The sequence below is a fragment of the Trichoderma gamsii genome (assembly GCF_001481775.2).
Source record: "Trichoderma gamsii strain T6085 chromosome Unknown Scaffold_4.2, whole genome shotgun sequence".
Classification (NCBI taxonomy): Eukaryota; Fungi; Ascomycota; class Sordariomycetes; order Hypocreales; family Hypocreaceae; genus Trichoderma; species Trichoderma gamsii.
In genome coordinates, this window is record NW_020171341.1 from 523,463 (window position 1) to 548,177 (window position 24,715).

Consider the following 24,715-nt stretch of genomic DNA (forward strand, 5'->3'; position numbering starts at 1 on the left):
GCAACGCAACGCATTCCCGCGGCTGAAGCGTCCCTCCGAAAAGAGACTGGCCGCAGGTTATTTATTGGGAAATAAAACACGCTTGATTGAGTGCCTTGCCTTGCCTTGCCTTGCCGCTTGGCCCTCGGTCGCTGTGACTTTTTGTTAAAACGCAAAGCGCCCCCCCGTACATGTACCGCTACAAATCACAGCCAAGCCACGCACAACTTTAATGGATTACCCACACTAACGACGCATGTCTCATGCCGGCGCCTGGCCTCTAAGGCCTGCAATTCGCTGCTGCGCTGATGTAGGTTCGTATCCGGAGCAGCAAACAAGTCCCCTCGGGGGTGTAGCATAGCAACTGCAAGAGACGAAGTGTAAGAAAATAATAAAAAGTGAAAAAAAAGCAAAAACAAAAAAGAAGGTGCTTATTTACTCAGCTCGTGGCCGGGAGTGCCTGGCTGGTCCCTTGTTGCTGCCTGCCCTTTTCCTTTACGAATCAGAACAAGAAAACTCGACATCTTTCCCTTCTCTCTCTCTCCCTTTAATTTTTTTTTTCCCTTTTCCCAGTATTGAACGCGCCTAATAAGAAACCACCGAATTAACCCGATTCTTCGCTCGGCTGACTTTGCACAAGCCATATTCATATTCGCGCATTTCCAGTCACTCCACTTGCAGCGAACGATTTTACATTATCCAGGTGTGGGCCGCAGAAAAGTTCCCAAGGGCTGCCCTCAGTCAGACAAATAGAATTGCATCATACTCGCGGACCAAGGGCTATTCAATTTTATTCTTTTTTCTCTTCTTCCTGAATTGAATTGAATTTTTTTTCTGGGCTCAAGGCGTCGATACTACCGCTAGCTCGGGACCGCCAGCGCTCTGACAGCGCGTTTCCATAGGTCCGCTGGGGCCAGCTTGCATGCAGTAATCCAGCACCAGGCCGTCCGCTGGAGACCGCTGTAACTCTTAGGCCGCCCAGCGCTCCGCTTTCAGGACCTGTCCTGGGCCCCAAAAAACCCGCCAAATCCGCCAAACCCGTCTGGGCGCCCTATCGTCTGGAAAGAGAGGGGAACCAAAAAAAAAAAAAAAAATTTATTATTCACACAACGAAAAATTATCAAGTTGCCTTTTTCGTTCTGCGCTCTGTGCCCTCTTCATTCTTCTTCACCACCATCTTGCACAGTCAATTCTGAAGAATTGCCGCGCCGGTTGGCCTCTGTTTGACCGTCTCTCACAGGCTGCGCCGCGTCCTGTCCCGGAGCGCAGCTGGGTTTTTCGTTACTTTTTCTGCCCTGCATTGCCCGCGTGCCTCGCTGCAGCAACTTCTTCCTCTTGTACCCCGGTCACCCTCGACCCTCAATCCGGCAGCCTATTTTGTCACCTCTCGCTCTCCCTTTGGCTTGGGCTGGCTGACTTGTGCTCGGCCTGCTTCTTTGTCCTTTCAGACGTGCGACACCTGGACGCTTGAGTGCGCGACTGCCACCGCCTTGAGGCGCCTTTTGCCGACCGGCCGCCTCGTGTGTGTTCTGGACCGGTTCTTGTTTTCGGGCCCCTCCGCCACTACCGACGTGATCTTGATCCCTTTGCCTGGGCTCAAGAGACGACCGTCCCGCTTAACAGCTACGGATTTTATACGCGATTGCTTCTCGTTCTGAGAATCATCCACCGCGACAAAAGAAATTAATTGCCTTTGATCTCCTGGGCTGTGTTACTGGTGCATCATTTTCTTCAGACACGCCAAACGAATTTCTCTAGAGCCTCTTGCCTTCTAGAGAATACGTCTGACCGTGGCCAAGTGCGACTACGCCGAGATTTCTCACTCTCTTGAATCTGTGAAATTCATCAGCCTCTCTCTCAAATCATTTCTTTCTCTTTCGCCTCTCCCTCTCATCTTTCGGTTCCATCAAAAATGGCGACCGCCTCAGCTTTCTCTTATGCGCAGGCCGCCAAGGGCCAAGGCACTGTGCCATCAAATACCCTCTCTGGACAGCCTGTTCAGGACTCTCAGCCATCTGCAACCGCGCCCAAGGCTAACACAGACGTCGAAAGCGCGACCGAGTCCACTGCCGCCGTCCGAAGCGCCGATTCCCCTGCCAACGCAGGAAAGCAAGATATTGTCAGCAGTACTGGTTCCGAGGAGATCGAAGCTCGATCCGAGGAGGTCCAAGAGACGCGCCGTGAGCCTTTGCGAGATGATGAATCTAGCAGGTTAGATCGCCCATGGCGACGAGGCGACAAGGGCACGAGGTCCTCGAGCACCACTACACGATCGGTCGATGAGCAAGACTCCAGGAGGCCGCGGAAGTCTAAGAAGTCCAAGGCGGCAGAAAAGCAAGCCAACGACCAATCAGCAGCGGATAAGGAGCAGGAGCCCGAGAAAGAGGCCCCCAAAGTTGAGCTGTTCGAGGCGCCCATTCCATCTGTCAATATATGGCGACAGCGGGCGGAAGCGCAGGCCAAGACCAAGCCATCAGAGCAAACACCCAACGGCGTGTCCAAGTCCGACGTGCCCTCCAAGGCGCCCGAGAACAGTGTTCCCGCTACTAGCCAGCGTGATAGCGTACCCAATGGCATCAAAGCCCCTCGAAAGCCGGTCGATACCCCTCGGCCTGAGAGGAATGCCAGCCGCGGCTCAAGGGCAGCGGACAAGGATGCCAGCAGAGGCGAGGTTCCCCCTTCAGTCGCCGATACGACAGCTTGGCCCACTCCTGAGACGGCCATCAAAGAAGACAAGAAGAAGCCCGCTGAGAAGGGCGATCGTGTTGAGAAAGACGCCTCAGAAGATGGATCTCAATCAAAGCCAAGACAGAAGTGGGTTACGATGGACTATGTGCCAAGCGTAAACTTCGAAACACAGCTCCCTCAGATGCGTAACTCCAAGCCTCGTGGTGGAGCCAGAAGCGCCAACGGTCCCAGGGCTACGGGGTCATCACACGCCAGTGACAAGGCCACCACCCCCGTCGCCAACCAAGGCAAGTTCACCGAGAACAGCAACGGCAACAACAGCAACAAGGACCGTCCTCGTGATGGCACCAACGGCCCGAACCGAAATGCTTCTGTGCCTCAAGCTACCAAGCGGGCATCGACAGACTTATCCACCCCACGTGAGCAGAGGAAAGCTGTCAACCAAACCGGCGCCGAGAAAAAGGATGCCACATCCAACTCTACTGTAAGTAATTCATGATCAATAGCTGCAATTGGGGAGGGGGTGAGGGGAGGCAAACAGAAGAACAAGGCTTCCATGCCGATCTCACCGCTGATATCTTGGAATGATGTGCTAATACTCTTGTTTTAAGGAGCAGGGTCATGCCGTTCGTGAACGAACAGAAACCCGCAATGATAGACCACGAGGCGCATACCGCGGACGTGGCGCACACCATCCTGCCAACGCTCAGCACCAGCATACCGCCTCCACTTTCTCTTCGTCTGGCGCGATGGGTGGACGAGGCCAAGGTCCCTATAGCCCGCCAGCTAGACAAGGCGGCCATGGTCAGATGTTTGTGCCGAACCAGAGGGGCGGCCGAGGCGGTCGAAACAACGCTGGAAACTACCATCGCATGTCTCTCCCCAATGGATCAGCACGCATTCCTCAGGTCCAAAATCAGTTTGGTCCCTACGAGTATCCATTGACACCGATGGCGGCAATGCCTTTCCAGCAGCCCTACTGGGACAACATGCTTGTACCAGTGCTGAAGAGCCAGGTCGAGTACTACTTCTCGATCGAGAACTTGTGCAAGGATGTCTATCTCCGTGCTCGAATGGACTCTCAAGGTTTCGTGCCCTTGCACTTCATTGCTTCTTTCAAACGTGTGCGAGATCTCTCCGCCGATATTGCCATGGTTCGTGCGGTTTGTGAGCTTTCAACCGAGGTCGACCTCGTCGTTGGCGATGATGACGTGGAGCGTGTGCGACGAAGCGAGTCTTGGGAGAGCTTTGTCATGCCGATGGATGTCCGGGAGGACTTTGCCAAAAACCACGGACCGGCTCAATTCACATATAAGAACCGAACGGCACCCGTGCCTATGCCACCGCATTTTAACGGAATGCCTGTCCCATTTGGCATGGCTTCGCCACCTGCCTATACAGCCCACGTTGAGGCGCCGTTCCAGCAACTGCCCGACGAATCAATCGCCAACCAAGGAGTCAACGGATATGTAAACGGCCACATGAACGGCTTTGCTGGTGCCAGCCAGCTGTCGGCTGACGTGCCCGATTTTGCTCCCACAGGTATCCTTCCGCTCGGTGAGGCTGCGGTGAACGGACATGCCGAGACCCCCGTTGAGGCAACAAATGGGGTGCAGAACGAGTAAATGGTGCAGCAGAGTGTTATACCTTACCCTGACGGCGCTGTGATTTTCGCTCCTGCTAGCTGGTGATGCTCTCGTTTATGTTTTGGAGGTGGATAGCCTTGAAGGCACTTCCTGCATATTTGTTTCTTGCTACCGAGCCGAAAGGCTCGCACGGCTTGTCATGGCAGTTCCTTGGCCGGTTCGAGCGACAACGCATTTTAACGATTTCTTTTTTTCTTTCGTCACAGTTCTGCCTGGCTATTCTTGGCTAAGGCTCGGCAAGGGAAACGGCAAAACAAAAAAGCGTTGCAACTGTGAATTATTTGAGGATTTTTGGCTTTGTGAGGGATTCGTTCTTTTTTTTTTTTTTTTACATTTTGCATGTGTATATATGCGCAGATGAGGGGGGCAGTTGGCAGAGATTGGGGCGTTTCGCGATCCTATACAAGGAAAGCACGACAAAAAGGGGGTGGAAAGATACCCCTGGAGACTTGTGTTTTCATTTTGGGCCTGGAAAGTACAACGCAGCAAAAGCGTTTGGCATTCTCCTTTGGGATTTTCTTTTATCATGATAAAAGTGAAAACAAAGAAAAAATTTGGAAGAGAAGAAGAAAGAGGAAAAAAGGGCGAGAGAAAAGCTTCTCGGGAGTGGGTATGAAATAGAGCCACCGCTTGAGGGCGAGGGCAATGGAAACCTTGTGTTGAAGCGGGAAAGCTTATCCCCGGCCATCGTGACTCTGACATGGTCTGCGGTAAAGGACTGATAAATTCACATGCCTCCGGGGCTCACGAGACAGTTTTATTTCACAGCATTTGGATTACAACTCACTGGTCTTGCAATTGTTGGGATCTCGGAGGGGCTTATGAACGAACTGGCGATACATGTTTTTTGCATCCCCAAGCATAGTTCGACATGCGATCAGCTACCATGCTATTGATGAGAAACGCACAAGGATTTCCATAACGATCTTTCATTCATTGTTATCATTATCATTTTTTTCGCTAGACAAACGATGGACGGTTACAAAAAAAAAAACTTTTGAGGCAAAAATCCAAAAAAATGAAAAAGCAAGACGATTACGAGCAAAGAATTAACAAAAAAAATCGCTCGAGGGCATTTGAGTGGGGACTTAATGGTAAAAATGGTTGCAAAATTGAGATTTTTTTACATTATTTTCGATTTCTTGAGTTCGTATTTCTCGGAGGGTTGTTATCTTTTTTTTTTTCACAGGGCTGGATTTGTCCCTGGCACTTTGATGCGAGACAGCGTGGTACCATGTTGCTGCAGATCTGTTCAATTTGTACGATTAGGATTCAAGAATAATACAACCCAAAAAGTTCAGTCATCGAATCTTTTAAGGAAACATGACGTCCTTTCTCAGGTATAATCGCGTATATTGTAAATTGCTCTGGGAATATCACCTAGTAGATACCTGACATTGTATCATGTCAAGATTATGTGTATTGCATGAAGTAGCTTTGCTTTTGCTGTTTTATGATGGCCTCTCTTACTTTTCCTCTATCCTATGAAGTTTATCTAGAATGACTGACTGCCTTTGCTTCATAAGAGACGAATGCCTACCCGAGAGAATGTCTACCTGAAAGAAGGGGCAGAAGTAGAAGAAGATGCTGAGGTTGATAGAATCTATGCCAAAATCACAACGCCATGGCCAACCCGACAACAGCAATGAGGCCGGCGGCGGCACTGGTGAAAGCTGTTGGCATCGAGGCTGGATTTGCCATTGACGATACTGTGGAATGTTTTACGGAACGAGGGCCTATGAAGGGGATGGGAGAGACATCGATAGAGGTGGAAGCGACTTGGGGTTCTGCGTCTTCTGATGTCGTAGTCGTAGTTGTTGATGATGCCGTTATAGCTGCTGTTGGCAATGGCGTAATTAGTGGCGATGAGGTTGATGTTGCACATGGTAAAGATGGCGTGGATGGCGTGGATGGCGTAGATGGCACTGTTGATGTTGTTATCGTAATGATTTCGATAGGCGCATCAGTCTCGAAGGGCACCTCGGCTTGGTAAGGCACAGTTGTTTCCGAAGTGCTAGGACATAATTAAAAAAAAAAAAAAAAAAAAAAAAAAAAAAAAAGGACAATATAGGTGCAGGTTCAACATCCGATGGCTTACAGTGTATCGTCTGAAGTGCTTCCTGCATCGCCATATATCACTTCTGGTGGAGTTATGATACGAAGCGGCCTAAGCGTAGTCAAAGCAGGATCATCAGAAAAGCCCGGAGGCTGGACTGGGTTGGTGAGGAGGCGGGTCGGATGTCTGCGCCCATAAAGGATATGATTAGATTATTTGGACTAAAGATCATGATTCTCCCGTATCAGGCGGAATAGTTGAGGGACTAACGGCAAGTTTTGTGCTGAGGCGAGAGAGATTGCGGCAAGTATAATGGCGATGGAGTGAGGCGCCATCTTTGGAGGCCTGGCCTGTCTGCTGGAGCAATGATTTGGTGAATAAAATCTCCGCCTGCTGTATTAACTTGAATCGAGAATAGAATAAAGGAAAAACCACGCTTCGACAGCATGATTCTTCGAAACTCGTGAATGACCACAACACCATGTAGTTGGAATGCAGCTGGTTGCTCGGCCCGAGCCGCTTTACATACGTCGCGACATACTCGCGATCTGGCTGCTGGACCGCGCAAAACTCTATCCATTATTTGATTCCTCACATCTTGATTTAACCCTGCGATGGTATTATTGCTATTTACTGATATACACAAGGCGCTGTTGTGTATCTGAGGTTAAAGATGTTTTTTCGTGTGTAAGTTCAGCCCGAGGCTGCGATAAGGGCGCTAGGCTGGAATAGGGACAGAACCTCATCCTCCACTATGTAGGTACTAGTAGTACCTACCAGCTATCTACAAAGAGGCAGAGCAGATTCAGTAAGGACATACCGAAATTCGCATTTGTAGTTGTATTTTCAGCGGTTACACACACACACACACACACACACACACACACACACACACACACACACACACACACACACATACACCTTTGGTTTACAAGACAGCTCTGCTCTCGACCCAAGGTCCTACTAGTAGTACCTTACCATAGAAATCACGAGGTACGTACTCGAGCGAGCGCAATGCTGCGGGACCCACTTTGCTCTTGCCGGGTGCTGACATGACATCATCACCTCCAAGGGCAGGAGCCCCTCCACCAAGAGCAAAAAGACAAGTGGCTTGCCCGCCATAGCCATTTTCAGCCAATGAATGCCATCACGAGCCACATCCAAGGCTAAATGATTGTCGAATCTTGGGTGGCTGGCGTTTGTTATGGCTAGGGAAGATGGAGTGGACAAGAAGGCTGGAGAGCGAAAGCGGGGTCGAAACGTATGAAGAAGAAGAAGAAAAAGGAAACAGAATAAATTTTGGAAAAGAGGCGCTGAACTTTGACGGCTTCACGTGGCGCTGAGGCTTGCTTTGGGCGGACGGGTGCCATGGGCTCTCCCGAGAGGTTGTTGAGACGGCATGGATGAAGGCTCAATCAGCGACAGCAGTTTTGGACTATCAGATGACGACCTAACTAAGGCTTCGTTGCTTTCTGTTGGGCTGCTACGTGTTGGGATGGCATGAAAGTCACCTTTGTGTTAAAAACACGGCGATGAAGTACTCCATACTTTCTTGAGATCGAGACAAGGCGCTTCAGCTCTCGGTGCCCAGCTGAAAGATCAGTCTGGAGCTGGAGGCCCAACGTAGAACAGCCTAGAATACCTAGGTGGAAGCTCGGTGCAAGCAGTCACAGGGCGACATGGGCGTGATCGGCGCGCCCGAGTCTGCTGTTGCTGTGAGCTCTGCTAGACGAGAAGAATCTCTTTTGTCTCGTAGATGGTGAAGAGGAGGAGATGGCTCAGTCTACCTTGCTGATCCTCTCGCAGAGCCATCACGTACAGATGCAATATCCAATACCGAACCATGAGGCGCAGCTGCTGTGCCACAGTCGATGCCATCATATCAACGCAGAGAGAGCTGCTAGAGGTCTGCTAGAGGTCTTCACTACTGGGCCGCCAATTCTGCCGCTCAGGCTGCCTCGCCGTGCTATCGCATCGCCCACGCCAGAGCAGCAGGGCAGGCGCGAGGCAAGCAGGTCATTCCGATGTCAGGCAAGGCAAGACGCAGGACAGGGGTGCGTCGTGCTCGCTCCTTCCCCCCGGTCGTGTGTGTCGCCATTACGTCTTGCCCCGCCGCTTCATGCAGGCTCTGTGGCCAAGGTCCCTCCTGCCAGGCCCCAATTCGACAAATATCGTTTGGTCCTGCTTTTTGCAAATCCTTTCTTCTACTCTTTCTCCAACGCTGCTTTTATCGTCATTCTCTGCTGCACATCTGCTTGGGTACGACAACGCCCAAACAAGCAGCACCAACGCCAATATCAGCACTCAGCAGCGCTGCTTGATCGATTCTCACGCAGTCACGCAATAATCGGCAGTTGTTTTTTTCCACCACGGCTCTGTGCGGCATATTACACCAGCTACCCCGCCAGCAGCGCACTTACACGTAAAGAAGCATCTTCTGCAGAGGAGACAGCGCAGTCTCAGCTCTCATCCAAATGGCTCACCACAGCCCGCAAGACTATGACTATTCCCGTCGCTACTTGCGCGAGGACATAGTCGATGATCGCGACCCTCGCTACTTCGATAACCGCGAATATAGCGAGGCTGTCCGGAACCGTGATCTCGTCCCCCGGGCGGATCCCCGCGACAGCAGCGTGTCTGTGGAGGAGGTTCGCCGCGACTTCCCTCCACCTACCGGACGAGACTACGTTCACCAAGATGTACGCCGTGCTCGTTCTGCAGAGCCTGGCTACTACCAGGAGGACTATGAATATCGCCGCACCTATGGAACCCGCTTGGATACTCGGGATGATCGTTACTCGAGACATGGCGGTAGCCACTACGGCGATGATGACCGCGACAGGAAGCCCAAACACAGCAAGTCTATGTCGAAACAAGAGAAGATCATTGCTGCCGTCGCTGGAGCTGCCCTGCTCGTAGGTGGCAAGGAACTCTACGATCGCCATGAAGCAAAGAAGGAGGGCGGTACTCCAGTGCAGCGCAACGCCTTGTCATCGGCCGCTCTCGCTGGCCTCGGTGCATTTGCTGCCTACCAAGGTGCTGAATTCTACAGCAAGCAACAGGCAAGAAAGGACCAAAAGGCAAATTACATTCTCCAGCGTGGCCGTGATGGTCGTCTTGATGAATACTACTCGGACGACGAAGCCGATAGTAGGGAGAAGAAGGGCCACAAAAACTTTCTGGAGAGTGCCTTGGCCGCCACTGGCCTTGGAGCCGCCGTCAAGAGTCTTACTGGCGTGGGCGATGACAGGCACTCTGATACCCGAAGCCGCGGCGGTAGCCCCGGTTCACGAAGCGTTCGCTCCGGCTCCGGCTCCAGAGCCGGTGGAGGCGCCAGCAAGAAGCAAAAGGTTGCTATGGCATCGCTTCTTGCTGGAGCTACCGAGGCCTTCCGTGTCGCCAAAGAGCCTGGTGGTTGGAGAGGAGAAAAGGCTAAGAGAATTCTCACTGCCGCCGCCGGTGCCGCCACTGTGGATGCCGCTCACGGAGCAGACCACGGAAAGCTTGGCCTTGCTGAATCAGTCATTGGTGGTCTAATTGGTAACCGCTTGATCAACGGCTCCAGGAATGATATTGAAGAAGATCGCCGCACCGGCAGGAGCCGCTCTCGATCTCGTGCACGATCCAAGGATGGTCGTGGAGGCGTCGGCCTCGCAGCGCTCGCAACGGCTGGATTGGGTGCTCTTGGCGCAAAGAAGGCCTTTGATCGATCCAGGTCCCGCGGTGATCGATCCAGGTCCCGCGGGCGTGACCGCAGCTATGATTCACGAAGCCCGTCGAGAGATCGCAGCCGAAGCCGAAGCCGCAGTGTCGTAGACAGAGCACGGGATGGTCTTGCCAAGCTAGGCTTTGGTAGTGGTGCCATGGTGGCCGCTGATGATCGTCGGCGACGAAACGACTACGACGACGACGACTACGATGATCGAGGCTCGCGCCACTCTGGCCGACGAGATGATGATCATGTATACGATGATCCTCGATACCGCCGCCGTGGCCATGATTCTGAGCGCAGAAACCGCGGTGCTTCTCGCGACCCTTCTCGAGATCGTTCTCGATCTCGAGACCAGTCGCGCCGGAGAGGCGGCTATACCTCTGAATCTGACCTAGGAGATTCTGATGAGGATGAGAAGAGGGCCAAGAAAATGAGAGGTAAGCAGGTTTTAACTACCGGCCTTGCAACCGTTGCCACAATTCACGCAGCACATGGAGTCTATAAGAGCATGGAAAAGAGGAAAGCGCGGAAAGAAGCTGTCAAGGAGGGCCTACTTTCGCCACAAGAGGCCAAAAAGCTCAAAGCCAAAGCCATTATGCAAGATGCAGCTTCGGTTGGTATTGCTGCCATTGGTATCAAGGGAGCACTCGCGGAGCTCAAGGAAGCCCGAGAGATGGCCCATGAGTGCAGAGAATGGAGGAGTGAAAAAGCTCAGCGTCACGAGAAACGGCTGGAGAGAGAGAGACGCAAGAAACTTGGAGAAAGGAAACGATCATCAAGCTGGTCGTCATCGGCGCCGCGAAACAACAACGGCTACTATGGAGACGGCGAAGGTGAAACGTACTTCATCGATCGCAGATACAGCGCAGTTTCTCAGCTATCCCAACCGCCTCAGAGACGAGACAGCCGTTGAGATGCAACCCTCAACAGCAATTATCTATGCTTAGAGACACTCTCAGCTGGCTTTTCCGTCTTGGGTATTACGATTCCGTCTTTCAACTCTCCGGACTAGCACATGCTGGGGGATCAGAGTCACTGCTTTGTCAACAACACTCCTGCCGTCTGTCACTCTCTCAAACACTCCACATACTATTGGCCTGGCGTAAAACACCATTGTTTTATTTCCTATGTTGGTAATGATTTTGACGGGATATGATTTGCTTACTCATGAAATACACGGTAACTATGAATTGGATATGATTAATGACTTCATGTGCTGCGTGGCACAAACTACATAGATTGAGCTTCGAGCCTAGCATAATTGTTTCTTTCAATATGTTTGTTTTATTTATATTCAGAATGACTAATAATGATTGATTTGCTATAGATCACCGACGCTACTGATCTCTTGTTCTTTGCGGAGAGAAAGGAATCAATCCGAGAGGATGGCATCGCTGCAGCTGCGGAGAAGCGATACGCTTAAGCAAGGCCATCATTCGATCAATCCACGCGAGTCAACAGCAATTCTCCGGATGCATTAGCCAGGTTTGGTATTTTACATGGATAGGCGGCAGATGTCCATGTAAGTCGGCATGCAGCGGATGCGGTTTTGATTGGACTTATGGAGGATGGTAATGCTGGGTAACGTGAAGAAATCCGGATTTTGGATCAAGTGGGAAGGGATGTGCAACGGCAACGGCAAAGACGGCCCAGGACGGGCACTGGCGACGAAAGGCTGTTGGGCAGATCTCGATGACTGGGGCTCTTGGGTTGGAAAACAGGTTAAGGGACGACTTTCTTGGATGGCTTACTTACATTGATTTCCCCGGCTGTGGGGGCCCAACAAGGCCTCACGCAAATTTACGAATCATGACTGCTGACGCTAATGAGTGCTATTACGCTTCTATGTAATGAAAAGATAAAAGACCAAATAAAAAAGAATATTTTGTGTTTTTAAAATCGGCTTTGAATAATCTCTCATATCCAATTCATCTATTCTAGCTGGCTTTTTCCCACGGCGGATGCCTTGTCCAAAGTTCCAACGTCCAAACATCCATACGCTATGACATCATCGCTTGTGTGACAGGCACCTGGTCGCATCAAGCAAGATCGTGGGCGCTCTTTTCGATTTCCCCTTTTCTGCTTCTAGCTTGAAACGCCGTATATGCGGCCCGAACCCCGACTTTGGCTCCACCGCCATATGCCTTGGTCTGGGCATTGATGGATCGGGTACAGTATATGCTCGGTGACGTCGCTGTGCATCTGCTTATACAGCATGCCTGGATGAGCGAGCAAAGCTCGTCTGTTGGCAATACAGCAAGTACTGCAATCCAACAGCCGCATGCTATATGCATAGATGACCGTTTGCGTATGGATGATTGGGGTGTTATATACATGTCTTTTTTGTTATCTGTGAAGCTTTTCGCATTCTATGTGTGAATATATTAGACGCAGGAGAAATGATAAGAACGAGTCTTGCGAGTTGCATTATTGTTGTATAGTACTACTGCTCATTGTTGTAGTATCCAGATGAGTAGAGAAGCAGAGAGATGATACACAAGCGACAAAGTAAACATCTGCGGCGCCAGCTCTTTATGGGGCCCCTGATAAATCTCCTCCCGTCTGCTTCCACTTCTGCGCCATGGCCATGATGTTTGACAGATTCTTGGCCTGCTGGTCGTCCGCGGGGAAGACGTAGTCAAAGTATTCCTCGTAGACGTCCTCGTTGTCGCCGCTGTCGTCCTGCACTCTTCTGCGGCGCTTGATCCTGCGGGGCATCTGCTGCTGCACAGCGTCAATGTCCTCCTCAGTGCCGTGCGTGCGCTCAAACGACAGCCAGGCGTTGAGCAGGCTGACGCGCTCTTCCTTGAGATCCTTGTCGCGCATGCTCTTGTGCGCGCGCTCAAAGACCTTGCGGGCGCGGGCTTTGGCCTCTTCGCTGATGGGCTGCTCTTCCTCTTCTTGCTCTCCTCCCTCGGCCTCGGCGTCGTCGTCCTCGGGGATGTTGATTTCGAAGTGAGCGTAGCTGATCCAGACCTTGACGTGGCCAGTCTTTTCGAGGAGCCGCTCGTACAGCTCGCGCGTTCTCTCGTACTCTCCTTCTTCTTCCTCAAAGTCGATGTAGGCTTTCCAGAGCAGCTCCGGCATATCCAGCTGCGCTTGGCTGACGGCCAGCTCGAAGATGGCTCTCGCGCGGTCGAGATCGTCCAAGCCACGTTCCAGCTCGGCAAATTTGATCCATGTCTGGCAGTTTGTCGGGTTATACTGGACATGCTTCTCGTACAGTGTTCGACAGCGCACAAATTCAAACAGCTTCCGCTCGATATCAACGTATCCGTTGAAGATCTTGTCCTTGGGGCACATGCCAATGGCGCGTCCCAGTAGTTTTCGTGCCGCTCCGAGCTCGCCCTGTCGAATCTCGAACTGCGCCGCAAGCAGCCATATCTTGGCAAAGGTAAATTTCTTATGGGGTATCATGTTCAAACACGTAGTGTAGATCTGTCGGGCCCGCTCGATATCCTGGCCCTCGAGCTCCTCCCAAACTGCGTAGAATATCCAGAGATAGATGTATCGGCGCCAGTGCCGCTTCTCTTGAGTCGGGGGAACTTGAGCAATCGCTCGCTCGTAGACATCTCGAATCCGATCTGCATCTCGGGATGCTTCTTCCAAGCCGGCATAATCGAACCAAGCATCGTAGTTTTTGGGGTTCTCGCGCACTTGCTCCTCGTAAAACACTCGTCTCTTGGACAAGACAACGTCCTCCACGCCATCCTGATCACCAAACTGCTTTTCAAAAGTAGTATAGGCCTTGTGCAGCAGTCTCGATTTTGATCGGGGCAAGCGGTCGAGGGCATATTTGTAGATGGCTCTCGCCCGCTCGTACTCCTTCAGCTTGGATTCAAACCGAGCATAAGCAATGAATAACTTCTCGTCGACAAATTCGTCGCCCAGGGTTTCAACCGCCGTCCCAAACACCTCTCGAACCAAATCGCTTGTGCCGTACTCTTCTTCGAATTTAGCCCACTTGATCCAGTTTCGGGGCTCGGGATGGACCATGGTAAAGGACTGGAAGATATCACGAGCTCGGTCGTACTCTCCATAACGCTTTTCCAGCTTGATGTATGAGCTCCATGCCGCCTCGCTGGGCTGCCATTGCATCCATCTGTCAAAGACCTGTCGAGTTCCGGGAATGTTGCCCAGCATTTCCTCCATATATACGTATTTATACCAGATCTTATCGACTCGGGGCAGCCGCGTGACGGCGCGATCAAGGAGATTTCGAGCATGGTTGATGTTTCTCGACTTCATCTCGGCTTCAATGTATCGCATCCACACTTGGATATCGTTGGGATGGACATCAAGACACCGCTCGAAGACGGATCGAGCACGAGCAAACTCTTTCTGCTCCAGCTCCCATTGCGCGTACTGGAGCCAGTTGCTCAGCTTGACGCGATTGCGCCGAACATAGTCCTCAAACTCCTTCCGTTTCCTGCCCTGGTACTCGTGAAGCTCCTCAAGATCGGCAAACCGCTGCGTCGGGGCCTGGATCGAAACTTCTTGTCGGTCGACGGCTTCTCGAAGAAGCTGCTCGGCGCTGATCTGGACAGGCGCCGCGGCCTTGTTCTTGACCCTCGGCGGGCCACGCGAGGACTCCATCGTGGGAAATGATTCGTGTAGCGGCAATCGACAGAGAAACTCTAGACAGACCTCAGTCTATGATGTAACTTCAATAGCTGGAGAGCAATCTCGCAGGCCAATGTTTGCTCGGACAGCCCCAGATGGCGAGATTTCGAATTGCAAGAGCTGCAGTAGAGACAGCCTGCTGCTTGCACTAGTCCAAGTACTCGTCTTATCGCTGCGATAAGAGAATATGCTGAGGCATTCAAGGTGCACGGGCCACCCAGACCAAGGCTAGTCTACTGCGCTGCCATTCGCTTCTCAGCCTCGCAGCTTCATGAAAACATAAGAAAAAACAAAGGCAGCCTAGCGACCGTATTTGCAATCCTATATTGCGCTTCGCCCTGCCCAGACGATCTCTTTTCCGTCATCGAAGCATCCAGACCATAACAACACCAGGCTTGTCAGCCTGACCAGCCGCCATCATGTCGACAGTCGCCGACGACCTGCTCAACGATTTTGGAAGCTCAGGAGATGAGGCAGAGGAGCTGGAGAACGAAGGCCTTGTGCTCACAGAAAAGACGACAAATGGCGATCGAGACGCTATGGATGTCGACGACGACGAAGAAAACGAAGGGGCCTCCGACGACGAGGCAGCTGGTGCGATGAACGACATGGAGGATACAGAGGCCACCAAGGCAAAGGTCGAGAAGATGCAGCTTGGAGCCGTCAAAGATGTTCGCAGCGTCGCCAGTTTGATGCAGACGCTGGAGCCTATCCTTGAGGTTAGTAGATCCCTTACTCCATATCCCCATCCCCAGCATCACCGTCCCTCTTATATATCTTTTTGGATGGCTCCGTTTACATCGTTTTCGAGATGAGCAATTAGCCCTGACGTGTTGGCTCGAATACTGCAGAAAATCACCCATTACAAGTCGCATCCTACCTCGCAGCAAACCAACGTCGGCAATATCGAAGACCATCCCGAGTATCACCTGTTGACACAGTCAAACAGCCTCTCGACCATGATAGACGGCGAAGTTGCGCTGGTTCACAAGTTCATCCGCGACCACTACTCGACTAGATTTCCCGAACTGGAACGGCTCGTTACGACGCCATTGGAGTATGCCAAGGTGGTAGCTATCATTGGGAATGGCCCGATGGACGCGGAGAATATCAAGGCACTCCAGACCTCGACAGAGAACCCTCTTCGCGTTGGGCTTAAAGCCGTCCTCGACGGTCCCTCGCTCATGATTGTCACGGTGGAAGCCACAACGTCCAAAGGTCATGAAATGGTGCCTGAGGAGCTTCAGCGAGTCCGTCAAGCCTGCGAGATGATGATTGCACTGCACAAGGCGAAGCAAACGCTCACAGAATATGTGCAATCGCGCATGAATATCTTTGCACCTAATCTAACGATCCTCATCGGATCACTCACAGCGGCGCAACTTCTCAACGCCGCCGGAGGCTTGACAGGCCTGTCCAAGACGCCGGCATGCAATATCCCTTCTTGGGGCTCCAAGAAGCGACAGGCTGGTCTGGCAACTAACATCGGAATTCGTCAGCAAGGATATCTCTACAATTCAGAAATTATTCGGGGCATCCCCAACGACCTAAAGAAACAAGCGATGAGAATCGTAGCGGCCAAGTTGGTCTTGGCAGCACGAGTTGATCGCATTCATTCAAGTGCTGATGGCTCAACGGGGGAGCAGTTAAAGTCTGCTTGCTTGGAAAGACTAGAGAAGCTTACAGAACCCCCTCCAAACAAAGGACAGCGAGCACTGCCTGTGCCAGATGACAAACCCGCCAGAAAGCGAGGTGGCCGCCGGGCTAGGAAAGCCAAAGAGGCACTCGCCATGACCGAATTACGTAAAGCCCAGAACCGCATGGCGTTTGGCAAGGAAGAGAAGGAAGTTGGATACGGCATGGGCGAGGGCACGGTGGGCATGGGCATGATTGGCCAGTCCAACGACGGACGCATCCGAGGCATGCAAGTCGATCAGCGGACAAGAGCCAAAATCGGCGTCAAGAGCAAAGGCTGGGGAGGAGCCAGCACACTGGGCGGCGGCACGGCATCGTCAATCGGAGGCTTTGGCATGGCTCCCGGCATGGATCTCCGGGGCAAAGGCCTGCGGTCCTCAGGGGTGGGAACTACTGTTGGCTCTGCTACCGGTACGGCATCTTCGCTCGCCTTCACCCCTGTCCAGGGCCTGGAGCTTGTCGACCCCAAGGTCCGAGCCGACCTCAATAAGAAACGCAAGGCCGAGGAAGACCGGTGGTTTAAGGGTGGCAGCTTTACGCAAGTCGGCAACGGCGGAGGAGGCGGTTTCAAGGTGCCAGAATTGCCGGCCTCTAAGCGGGTCGACACGGGTGCGACGAAGATGGGGCCGCCTCCGGTACCGAACCGAAAATGATGAAATATGGACAGAGAGACAGACACACATAGAGAGAGGGGGAGAGAACCAGGGCTGGTTACGTCTTCTTCTTTTCCCGGAGGCGGAGGAGGAGAGAAGATTGAGATGGCGGGTTCTATATGCCTCAGCCTACTAGTAGTTTCTACACAACTTTGATTTGATTCGGGTCGATCATAAATTGGAGAATGGCTGCTGTTAGTTCAGGAGCAGTCTTTGGGCAGGAGATTTTTTATTATCGTTATCAACACGGCGTTGTTACCCGCCTATTAATTCATAGGCTTGCTTAAAGAAAGAAATGTATATCTACAGATAGATGTCTGCACTACAAAATTTGAAATATGCACTTGCTGCCATTTCAGTGACTCCATTTTCTTCTTGTCTCTCTTCTCTCTAAGATACGACAATCAGCAAATACGTAGCATATCGAGCGTTTATAAGAGAAATTCAATGTGTTGCTTTTGAACGTTGCAAAAAAACATCTCCTTCATGTACTATTAACAAGTAACACTAGTATGGGGAGGAATAACATCATTTCCCGTACAGCTCTCACCTATTCAGCCTCGTCTTTCCAAATTCGATCATCATGTCGTACTACGAAGATCCCGCCAATGCCACCCATGCGGCTGGCACAGGCCCGATGCCATGCTAAGGCTAGGCCGCCAGGGACGAGATGGGCTGCTGTGAGTGAAATGTGACCAGATGGGGGAGGGGACAAGAAGGGATTGACGGGGGGCGTGGCTGATCATGAGGCGGTTGAGCGGCAGGGCATGTTACATGAGTCTCTCCATTGAGAATCCCAGAGACGAGATAAAGATGCTAGGATGGTCATTTTACAAGTTACATGCAAGCCAGGGCTGAAAAGGGAGGAATGAATGCCTCGTATCCAGTGTAGATGTGATGTAAGTGACCAAAAAGAGAGGTCGTGATGGTCAGCAGCAGTGGTTTCAACCATGGCGCAGCAGATGTCTCTCAAGCCACAGTTTCATCGCAAGTACTGGCTGCAGTCACGGTTTCTAAAGCATGGGAATCTCTAAAATAACGGCCCGCCTTGATCGACGTATCAAGCGAAAATTAGCTTCTGATACTAAGTCGCCCTGTAGGGCAATTTGCTAGAATTTCTTGCTCAGTCCTATTTGAGCATGTGCGATGAGTCAATGGAATGTTAGCCGTTGCACATGTCTGATGGCATCGAATATGGCGGCCGATTTGTTCTTTCTTTCCTTTCTTTCCTTTTTTCTTTTTGGCTGCCCTCCCCTTTCGTGGGACAGTAAGCAGGTATGAAGGTGGTTGTTCTCCAATTATAGCGCAGAAGCAAATCCCAGATCTCGATGGGATTCCCTCCTGACTCACCCGACCATTGGGGAAGGACGCAAAGAAGCGGCCGAAACGAAAAACCCTGGCATGGAGGCGAGTAAGAAGTCGGTACGTGCGCCGGCTATTGCGTCACAGCTCACTCAATATCGTGAGGCTCCAGCTACCGCGCTGCCGGGTCCGAGAAGATGCATGTCAAAGCCGGGGTCCAACATCGTGAGTATCGGTATAAGCGCGCTGCTGTTGGGCAGAAGGGGATGTACTAGTACCAGTAGGTGTGTCCCCTTGTTGACAGCACGCAAGCTAGAACTGGAAGAGAATGAGGGACCAGAGAAAAGGGAGAAAGGGAGAAAGGGCACCGATCGAAGCAAAAGCGAGAGATCTCGATGACAATGACACTCTATGTCTAGCCTAAACAGACGATGGGTCCAGCGGTGTGTTGTTAGTTCTCTATTGGAGCAGTGCATGAAAGTACGTACCGTGGCAACTTTCCGATTCGCGCAATGCCTGTGATGAGGAATCAGAAACAGATGCGCTTCAGTGGTTTAAGCAGAAGAAAACAAAAATTAGGCATGGGTTTTGTGAGAAATCCGATACGACTCAATGAAACATAGCGGAAGATCCGATCCTTTCGCAATACCTATTCTCGAGGAGTACATACGTAATGTCTTGGGCGGTATGCAAGTGTTGTAGGTAATGATATACAGCTTTTTCATAGTCCCACGCCACTAAAGAGACGCCTGCATATATTTGCCATCTCCATATCAAAACTAAGGGTGGGAGAAAGGGAGAAAAGAATGAAAAGCGCAGCTGACCTCGATCGAATTTCTTGAACAAACTTGCATTGAGCAAAGGGGGTGTATAAAGATTATTTCTTCCTTCATTGTTTCATTTTTTTCGTATCTCATAAGACAGATGGAACTGTCGATCACCAACAGGGTAGGCAGACGCAGACTCGCCAGATCATGGGAGCAATTTACAGTAATTCTGCATGTATATTCGCCTATGGGATAGCCATTTATTGGCTATCCGGCAGGAGATGTCTTCTTGGTTGCACTCTGAGGTAGCAGTGCGCATGAGTGGTTGCCGCTTTTTGAAGCCATCAGGCTATGATCTGATCTCTGTCCTTTCTCGTTTCGAGACAAAGATGCCGCATCCGCAAAAAAAGCATCGAGCGCTTATACCAGTCGCATGCGGCCGAAACAAGGCAACAGAGGGCACCGCTGCGTCCCCGCGCTCATTCTTCCTTTGAACGGCATATTCTCGCAACTCTACTCGTGCGTGCCTGTGGGAGTCTCCTAGGTGGCTTCGGCTCGTACGCGCTGCACTCCAGCCCGGTCAAGCTTTTCCCTTTGCACGGCCATGTGGGTCAGGCGGGGTCCCAGGGCTTGGGCCGGCGGGGAGGCCAAGGAGCGGGCTCTCTCGCCCGTTTCATCGATCCCTCCGCAAATGTCGAGATCCTCGCAGCCATGCCTGCGTGGAGAGCAACGGGGCCTTTGGTGATCGACAGAGCTTGCTGAGAAGCCCAGACGTCACCGAGGACGCTTCCCATGGTGTCGTGCCCCTAGAAGCAGACCACGGGTTTCTGACACTGCTCGTCATGCCGCCGATAGAGCCAGTGTGGTGCCACGGCGTTCTACTGATTTGTAGATAGGCTGATAGGCATAGGGTACCTGACGATGACCGGCGCCGTGGGTGGCCGGAGCTAGTGCTGCTACTCAACGCGCGTAGACCCTTTGAGGCCATCCATTGTTCACCTGTTAAAAAGTTAAAAAAGCTCGCGAGAAGAAAGACCAGTAAGCTGGACAGGGTCTTGCTAGTAATGCAATAGCAAAGGCTAAAAACCAGGGTCGGAAATTGAAAGGGGATAGGTAAACCACAGCTCCTCTTCTCCCTGCTATTGGGCAAGAGAGGGGAGGAAACTTTGAGGCGCAACGAGCATGTAAACGAGCAGTGGGCCAATAGAGGGCACCGGTCATTCTGGAAAGGGATTCGCAGCAAATGCTGATTCCTTGGAAGCACGATGGACCTGCATTTTTGTCCGCTAAAAGAGATCCCGTGCTGCTGCTGCTGCTGCTGCTGCGATCCATGAGGGGATGGTTGGTGCAGCCACAGGCTAGCCTTGGCTCGTCAACTCCAGCCCATCATTCATCTCTAGTAAAAACTGTTGTCCCTCATTTCCCTCATTTGCGTGTTCCTCTTTTCTAAATCTGTTTCTCGCCGTCTAGGAGTAAGGGTGGAACTCTTCTCATAGATTGACCGCTCACACTCTATTCACATGTTGCTTATACGGCCGTAATATGGCGGCGCAAAGTTAGAATGTCTCGCGCGTGGCCGCAAACGAGCGTATACTTTGTAAAGACCATTAGTATTTATCCAATTGCGGAAACTCGGGAAGTCTCTCAGACGCTTGTTCCCTGCTCTAGGTACCAAAGTTTGGCCGCTTAGCTTCCATCGTTTCTTTCGCCGCCGCTGTTCCGGCGAGTGTGCTATGCCTCGACGGAGCAGCTGCCAACGCTGCTACACCTGTGACTAGGCTCGTATGCAAGCTTCGAGCTTTTTAACTTTGGCTGGGAGGCCTGTCGAACGCAGGCAAAAGCCGCTAATGGCCTTTGTGTATGTAATCAGCAGCGTGAACGGCTGTTTTGCTGCCGCGCTGCGCTGGTTATCGCCAGTCCAACACCTTCTTTGGACTGGATAACTTATGCTGGACTTCCGCAGAATATTGATTTCATGGTGACGTTTGGCCTTTTGTTGTTTGACTAGGTACATGAGATAAGAAACAGAAGTGGCCAACCCTTTCAAAGCCACACCCCGCCACTCCCGCATGCAGACTAAGCAACGGCGCCGCTGGAAGGCGAATAGGTATAGTATGTGTGCGCAAAGTATGCCTGCCCAAGCTGTGATATTCCCAAAGTATCTGGTACGATCGTATGATAGCCGTGAGACTCGGAAAGGCTGGTCCAAGTGATCACGGCGCTGTACTTGGCCATGTAGCTACGTGCAAGCATCCATAAAAGCAAAATCCTCCCAGGCCGTTCCCTTTTCTTTTGCCGAGAAGGGGTGCCAGTACCTACCTGTATGGAGTGCCTACTCCGTAGTCTGCTCCGAAGTGAAGACCCCGGTGGTAGCCACTCTTCAACGACTTGGCACAAGCCACACCCCAAGACCTCCCATGACGCAAGCCACGGAGACATCCTTCCGCACTTGTAGAAAAGGCGCCACTCAAAGTTCATCAGCCGTAGAGTTAACAGGATCCTGATCGCTGTCTTGGGGGAGAAAAAGGTAAAGAAGAAGGAAAAAAAAAGAAAGAAAAAAAGACAATGGCCTGTTAATCTCCCAGCTTCAGATTTTTCTTAGTTGAGCTCAGCGCGAGAGCAGGTAAGAACAGGTCTCAGAATATGATAAGAGAAGAAAGATCATGGTCTGTAAGTCTGACTGCGATGTAACGCGACGAGGAACCTAGGAGAGGGGCAGAGAAAATAGCATCCGCGAAAAGCCCATGGTTCGTGTAAGAATTGCATCTTTGCTAGTAGTACGCTTTCCACGGATCCAGGGCTCTAGCGTACAACAGCCGAACGGATGCGTACGAGGAAAAGCGAGAAGAGGGGGTGTCATGTACCGACCAAGCTGCTGTGCTGTGGCAGCTCGTACCGCGGGCGCCACCATCAAGTACCCCGGGATGCCAGTTGGTGTTCCTTATCCTCTGCATTCAGGGCTCCGTACACTTGGCGACTTGTGCCTCGCCTGATTGGCTGCGCTGTAAAAAGAGAGTTGTGGCTAGGTGGTGCTAGAGTGCTTTGGATAATATCCTTCACTACGTGCAGTACTAGCACGAGCAGAGTAGAGCCAGAAGCAGAAGCGGCCGGACACTGCGGAGTTGTTAGCCCCATCAGATGGCACTGGTATCCATGGAACCCTTTGCTGAAAGTCGCACTCTGCCAACAGGAGACAGCGGGTGTTGCTGGAGTCATGCTAAAGACAGCTGTGCTAGGAACGTCTCCGGGCGCCCCAGGAGATCCGCCGCCATGCAGAGCCTTGAGCTGGATGTTTTCTCGATCTTCCCGATAATTGGCTCCTGGGCCGCCAGTGTCACTGGGTCATGGTCCGCTTGGGTCCTGCTCCTCCATTGCATGCGAACGACCCTGGATGAGGCGCTAGCGTTTCCCTTGCCCTTGCGCTGGTCCCCGTTGTCCTGGCCCCCGATTAGCCCAATGGAAACCAAACATCAGCTCTTGGACCCCGTAGAACCCTTGAAGACCCCTCCGAGACCCCTGCCCTGCCCTTGGGCTCCTCCTGGGACCCGTCATTTGTTGCAATCTTGACCTCAGCCGGCTGTCACTGCATTCATGCGAAAGTGCTTGGGTGTGGCGCTGGTTCTCCAGCGTCAACTTTTAGAGCTTTCCATATCACGATGACGACATGGTGAGGTCAAAGTGGCCGAGTGAAACTTCAGATGCGGATTTTTGCAAGCAGCACCGAATTTGCAGTTATGGATGGTCCTGGGGTTGATGCGACGTCTGATACTATATTTTGATTCGCGGACGAAATCGACTCGTATGGTCGCAAGCTCTTCATTTCTCCGACAGTAACGCAGCGTTTTACTCCGAATATTTGGAGCGCTCTTTTACAGCTTTATACTCATCCGTCTGCCCCCCCCCCCCCCCCACCACCCCCCCCCCCCCCCCCCCCCCAAATCCTTTCGCTTTTCGCAAGCTAGTTCTAATACCTCTCTACTGCTTCTACAAATCGTTCTTCAAACAAGACCATTTAAGTCTACCAAATATACAAGTTACCTCTTAGGACATGCGTTGTGACGGAGGGGCAGCAAGTGATCTGTTCTAAACATTCCTGATCTAACTAGACGGCTGATATAAGTTTATGCCATTGCTGCTTAAGGAAAAATCCTATCAACTTTTACTTCAATGCCTGAACAATATCCCAAATACACGCTCGACTTCAAAAAAATTGGCCATAGCTCTTTTAATCGAAATGGGCTAATCCCTAAGACATGAGATGGTACATGATGGAGCCTGCACCGGCTGACTCAATCATGTAACATTCTCAAACATACATGTAGTCTCTGCTACTTTAGTCTCCTATACCTGGCTCTAAGCCCCGAGGCTTCCCAGCCATGCCCAAATTTGAGTCCATATTGCCTTCACCAAATTCCAGTTCGCCTTCACTTGTTCCCAAACCTGGCTCAGCCATTCGATCGCAAACTCGAAGATTTGTTCAACTTGAGTCAAAATCTCTCCCCAAAATCCGATGAACAAATCACCAATGGCCACCCAAAAATCAGCGGCCTTCTGTTGCTGATCATCAGGCAACCCTTCAATCAAAGCCAAAACTCTCTCAGTGCTTGCATCAATGTTGGCAATAGACTCTGCTTTCATCCTTTTACCCTGGGCTCTAACTCGCTCTATAGCGGTGGGTTTGTCTGCACCGCCAGACTCCAGGTCGTCGGTGACGGATTGATACTCATCAGTGAGCCCCTGATGATGATTACTTTGATCTTCCATGACAGTTTTGATTTCGGGAAAATCAGCGGCGAGCTTTTTAAGCTCATCATTGGTGTACTTGGAGGATTTTCCATTTTTCGGCTTACTTTGAGAAATCTCCCGTTTCGATCGCTTTCTTATAGCCGGCCGTGGCGTCCAAAATGTGAGCCTTCCATGATACGGAACCCATATTGTCTGCTTAGATTAGCTTAGTGGTTTTTATTAAAGAGGTGTATAGGAGACGTCAGAAGGGGGAAAGTGGGAGTAAGAAGAGGGGTGGGATAGAGCATACCGAAATAGCTAAAGTGGTCGTGATAAAACGAGTAATTGGAGTAATTGACGATTTGAGTTTGGGATTGAGTTTGAAAGCAGATGGAAGCTGATTGAATAGGTTGGTGGAAGAGTAGAAAAACTAAATTGCTCGATGCTTGGGATAAGAGGGCTTTTATAAACATCTATATGAGTAAGTTACCCAATGAGGTCTGTCGGAGTAAGTTAACCGATGCAGATCTATCTGAGTAATATTTACGATTTAGTAAACAACTATTACACCATTTGAACACTGATAGATTGACTCAATTGAGCGACTTATCGAGTACGTCCGTCTACTCTATTTATGGTTAGTAATATTTGCTTTATGCAAGGGACAATTTATAGTCCATATTTGTAAGGACATACTAGCAGTATATGCTGGCGTCTTAAGGTCAGCATATGTAGGTCAGTATGTGCTGGCAAATAAACTGCAAGACAGCTGTATTAGTATTGATATTACCCATATATTGAGCTTCATTGAATCTGAAGTGGCATGAGTTGCTATTCAGTGAAGCTGTTAATTGAGGTGTAACTGTTTT

At 51.2% G+C, this 24,715-nt stretch overlaps 6 protein-coding genes across 6 annotated transcripts; 3 read left to right on the forward strand and 3 right to left on the reverse strand.

Moving 5' to 3' along the window:
* Window positions 1–1,891: 1,891 nt before the first annotated feature.
* TGAM01_v201623 (hypothetical protein) lies at window positions 1,892–4,292 on the forward strand (the record flags this gene model as incomplete). The annotated part of the gene is made up of 2 exons (XM_018809424.1): window positions 1,892–3,151; window positions 3,279–4,292. The coding sequence occupies 2 exons, from the start codon at window positions 1,892–1,894 to the stop codon at window positions 4,290–4,292; spliced, it is 2,274 nt and encodes a 757-aa protein (XP_018657403.1).
* Window positions 4,293–5,927: 1,635 nt separating this feature from the next.
* On the reverse strand, window positions 5,928–6,704 carry TGAM01_v201624 (hypothetical protein; the record flags this gene model as incomplete). The annotated part of the gene is made up of 4 exons (XM_024548803.1): window positions 5,928–6,022; window positions 6,072–6,238; window positions 6,412–6,555; window positions 6,640–6,704. The coding sequence occupies 4 exons, from the start codon at window positions 6,702–6,704 to the stop codon at window positions 5,928–5,930; spliced, it is 471 nt and encodes a 156-aa protein (XP_024406414.1).
* Window positions 6,705–8,843: 2,139 nt separating this feature from the next.
* TGAM01_v201625 (hypothetical protein) lies at window positions 8,844–10,994 on the forward strand (the record flags this gene model as incomplete). The annotated part of the gene is made up of 1 exon (XM_018807268.1): window positions 8,844–10,994. The coding sequence occupies one exon, from the start codon at window positions 8,844–8,846 to the stop codon at window positions 10,992–10,994; it is 2,151 nt and encodes a 716-aa protein (XP_018659434.1).
* A 1,619-nt stretch (window positions 10,995–12,613) lies between these two features.
* TGAM01_v201626 (pre-mRNA-splicing factor clf-1) lies at window positions 12,614–14,677 on the reverse strand (the record flags this gene model as incomplete). The annotated part of the gene is made up of 1 exon (XM_018807269.1): window positions 12,614–14,677. One exon carries the CDS (start codon window positions 14,675–14,677, stop codon window positions 12,614–12,616), a length of 2,064 nt encoding a protein of 687 aa, XP_018659435.1.
* Window positions 14,678–15,123: 446 nt separating this feature from the next.
* Window positions 15,124–17,052, forward strand: TGAM01_v201627 (hypothetical protein; the record flags this gene model as incomplete). Its single annotated transcript, XM_018807270.1, has 2 exons — window positions 15,124–15,423; window positions 15,556–17,052. The coding sequence occupies 2 exons, from the start codon at window positions 15,124–15,126 to the stop codon at window positions 17,050–17,052; spliced, it is 1,797 nt and encodes a 598-aa protein (XP_018659436.1).
* Window positions 17,053–23,474: 6,422 nt separating this feature from the next.
* TGAM01_v201628 (hypothetical protein) lies at window positions 23,475–24,255 on the reverse strand (the record flags this gene model as incomplete). Its single annotated transcript, XM_024548804.1, has 2 exons — window positions 23,475–24,059; window positions 24,157–24,255. Coding segments are annotated over 2 exons (684 nt in total), but the record flags the coding sequence as incomplete, so codon positions are not given.
* Window positions 24,256–24,715: the final 460 nt, after the last annotated feature.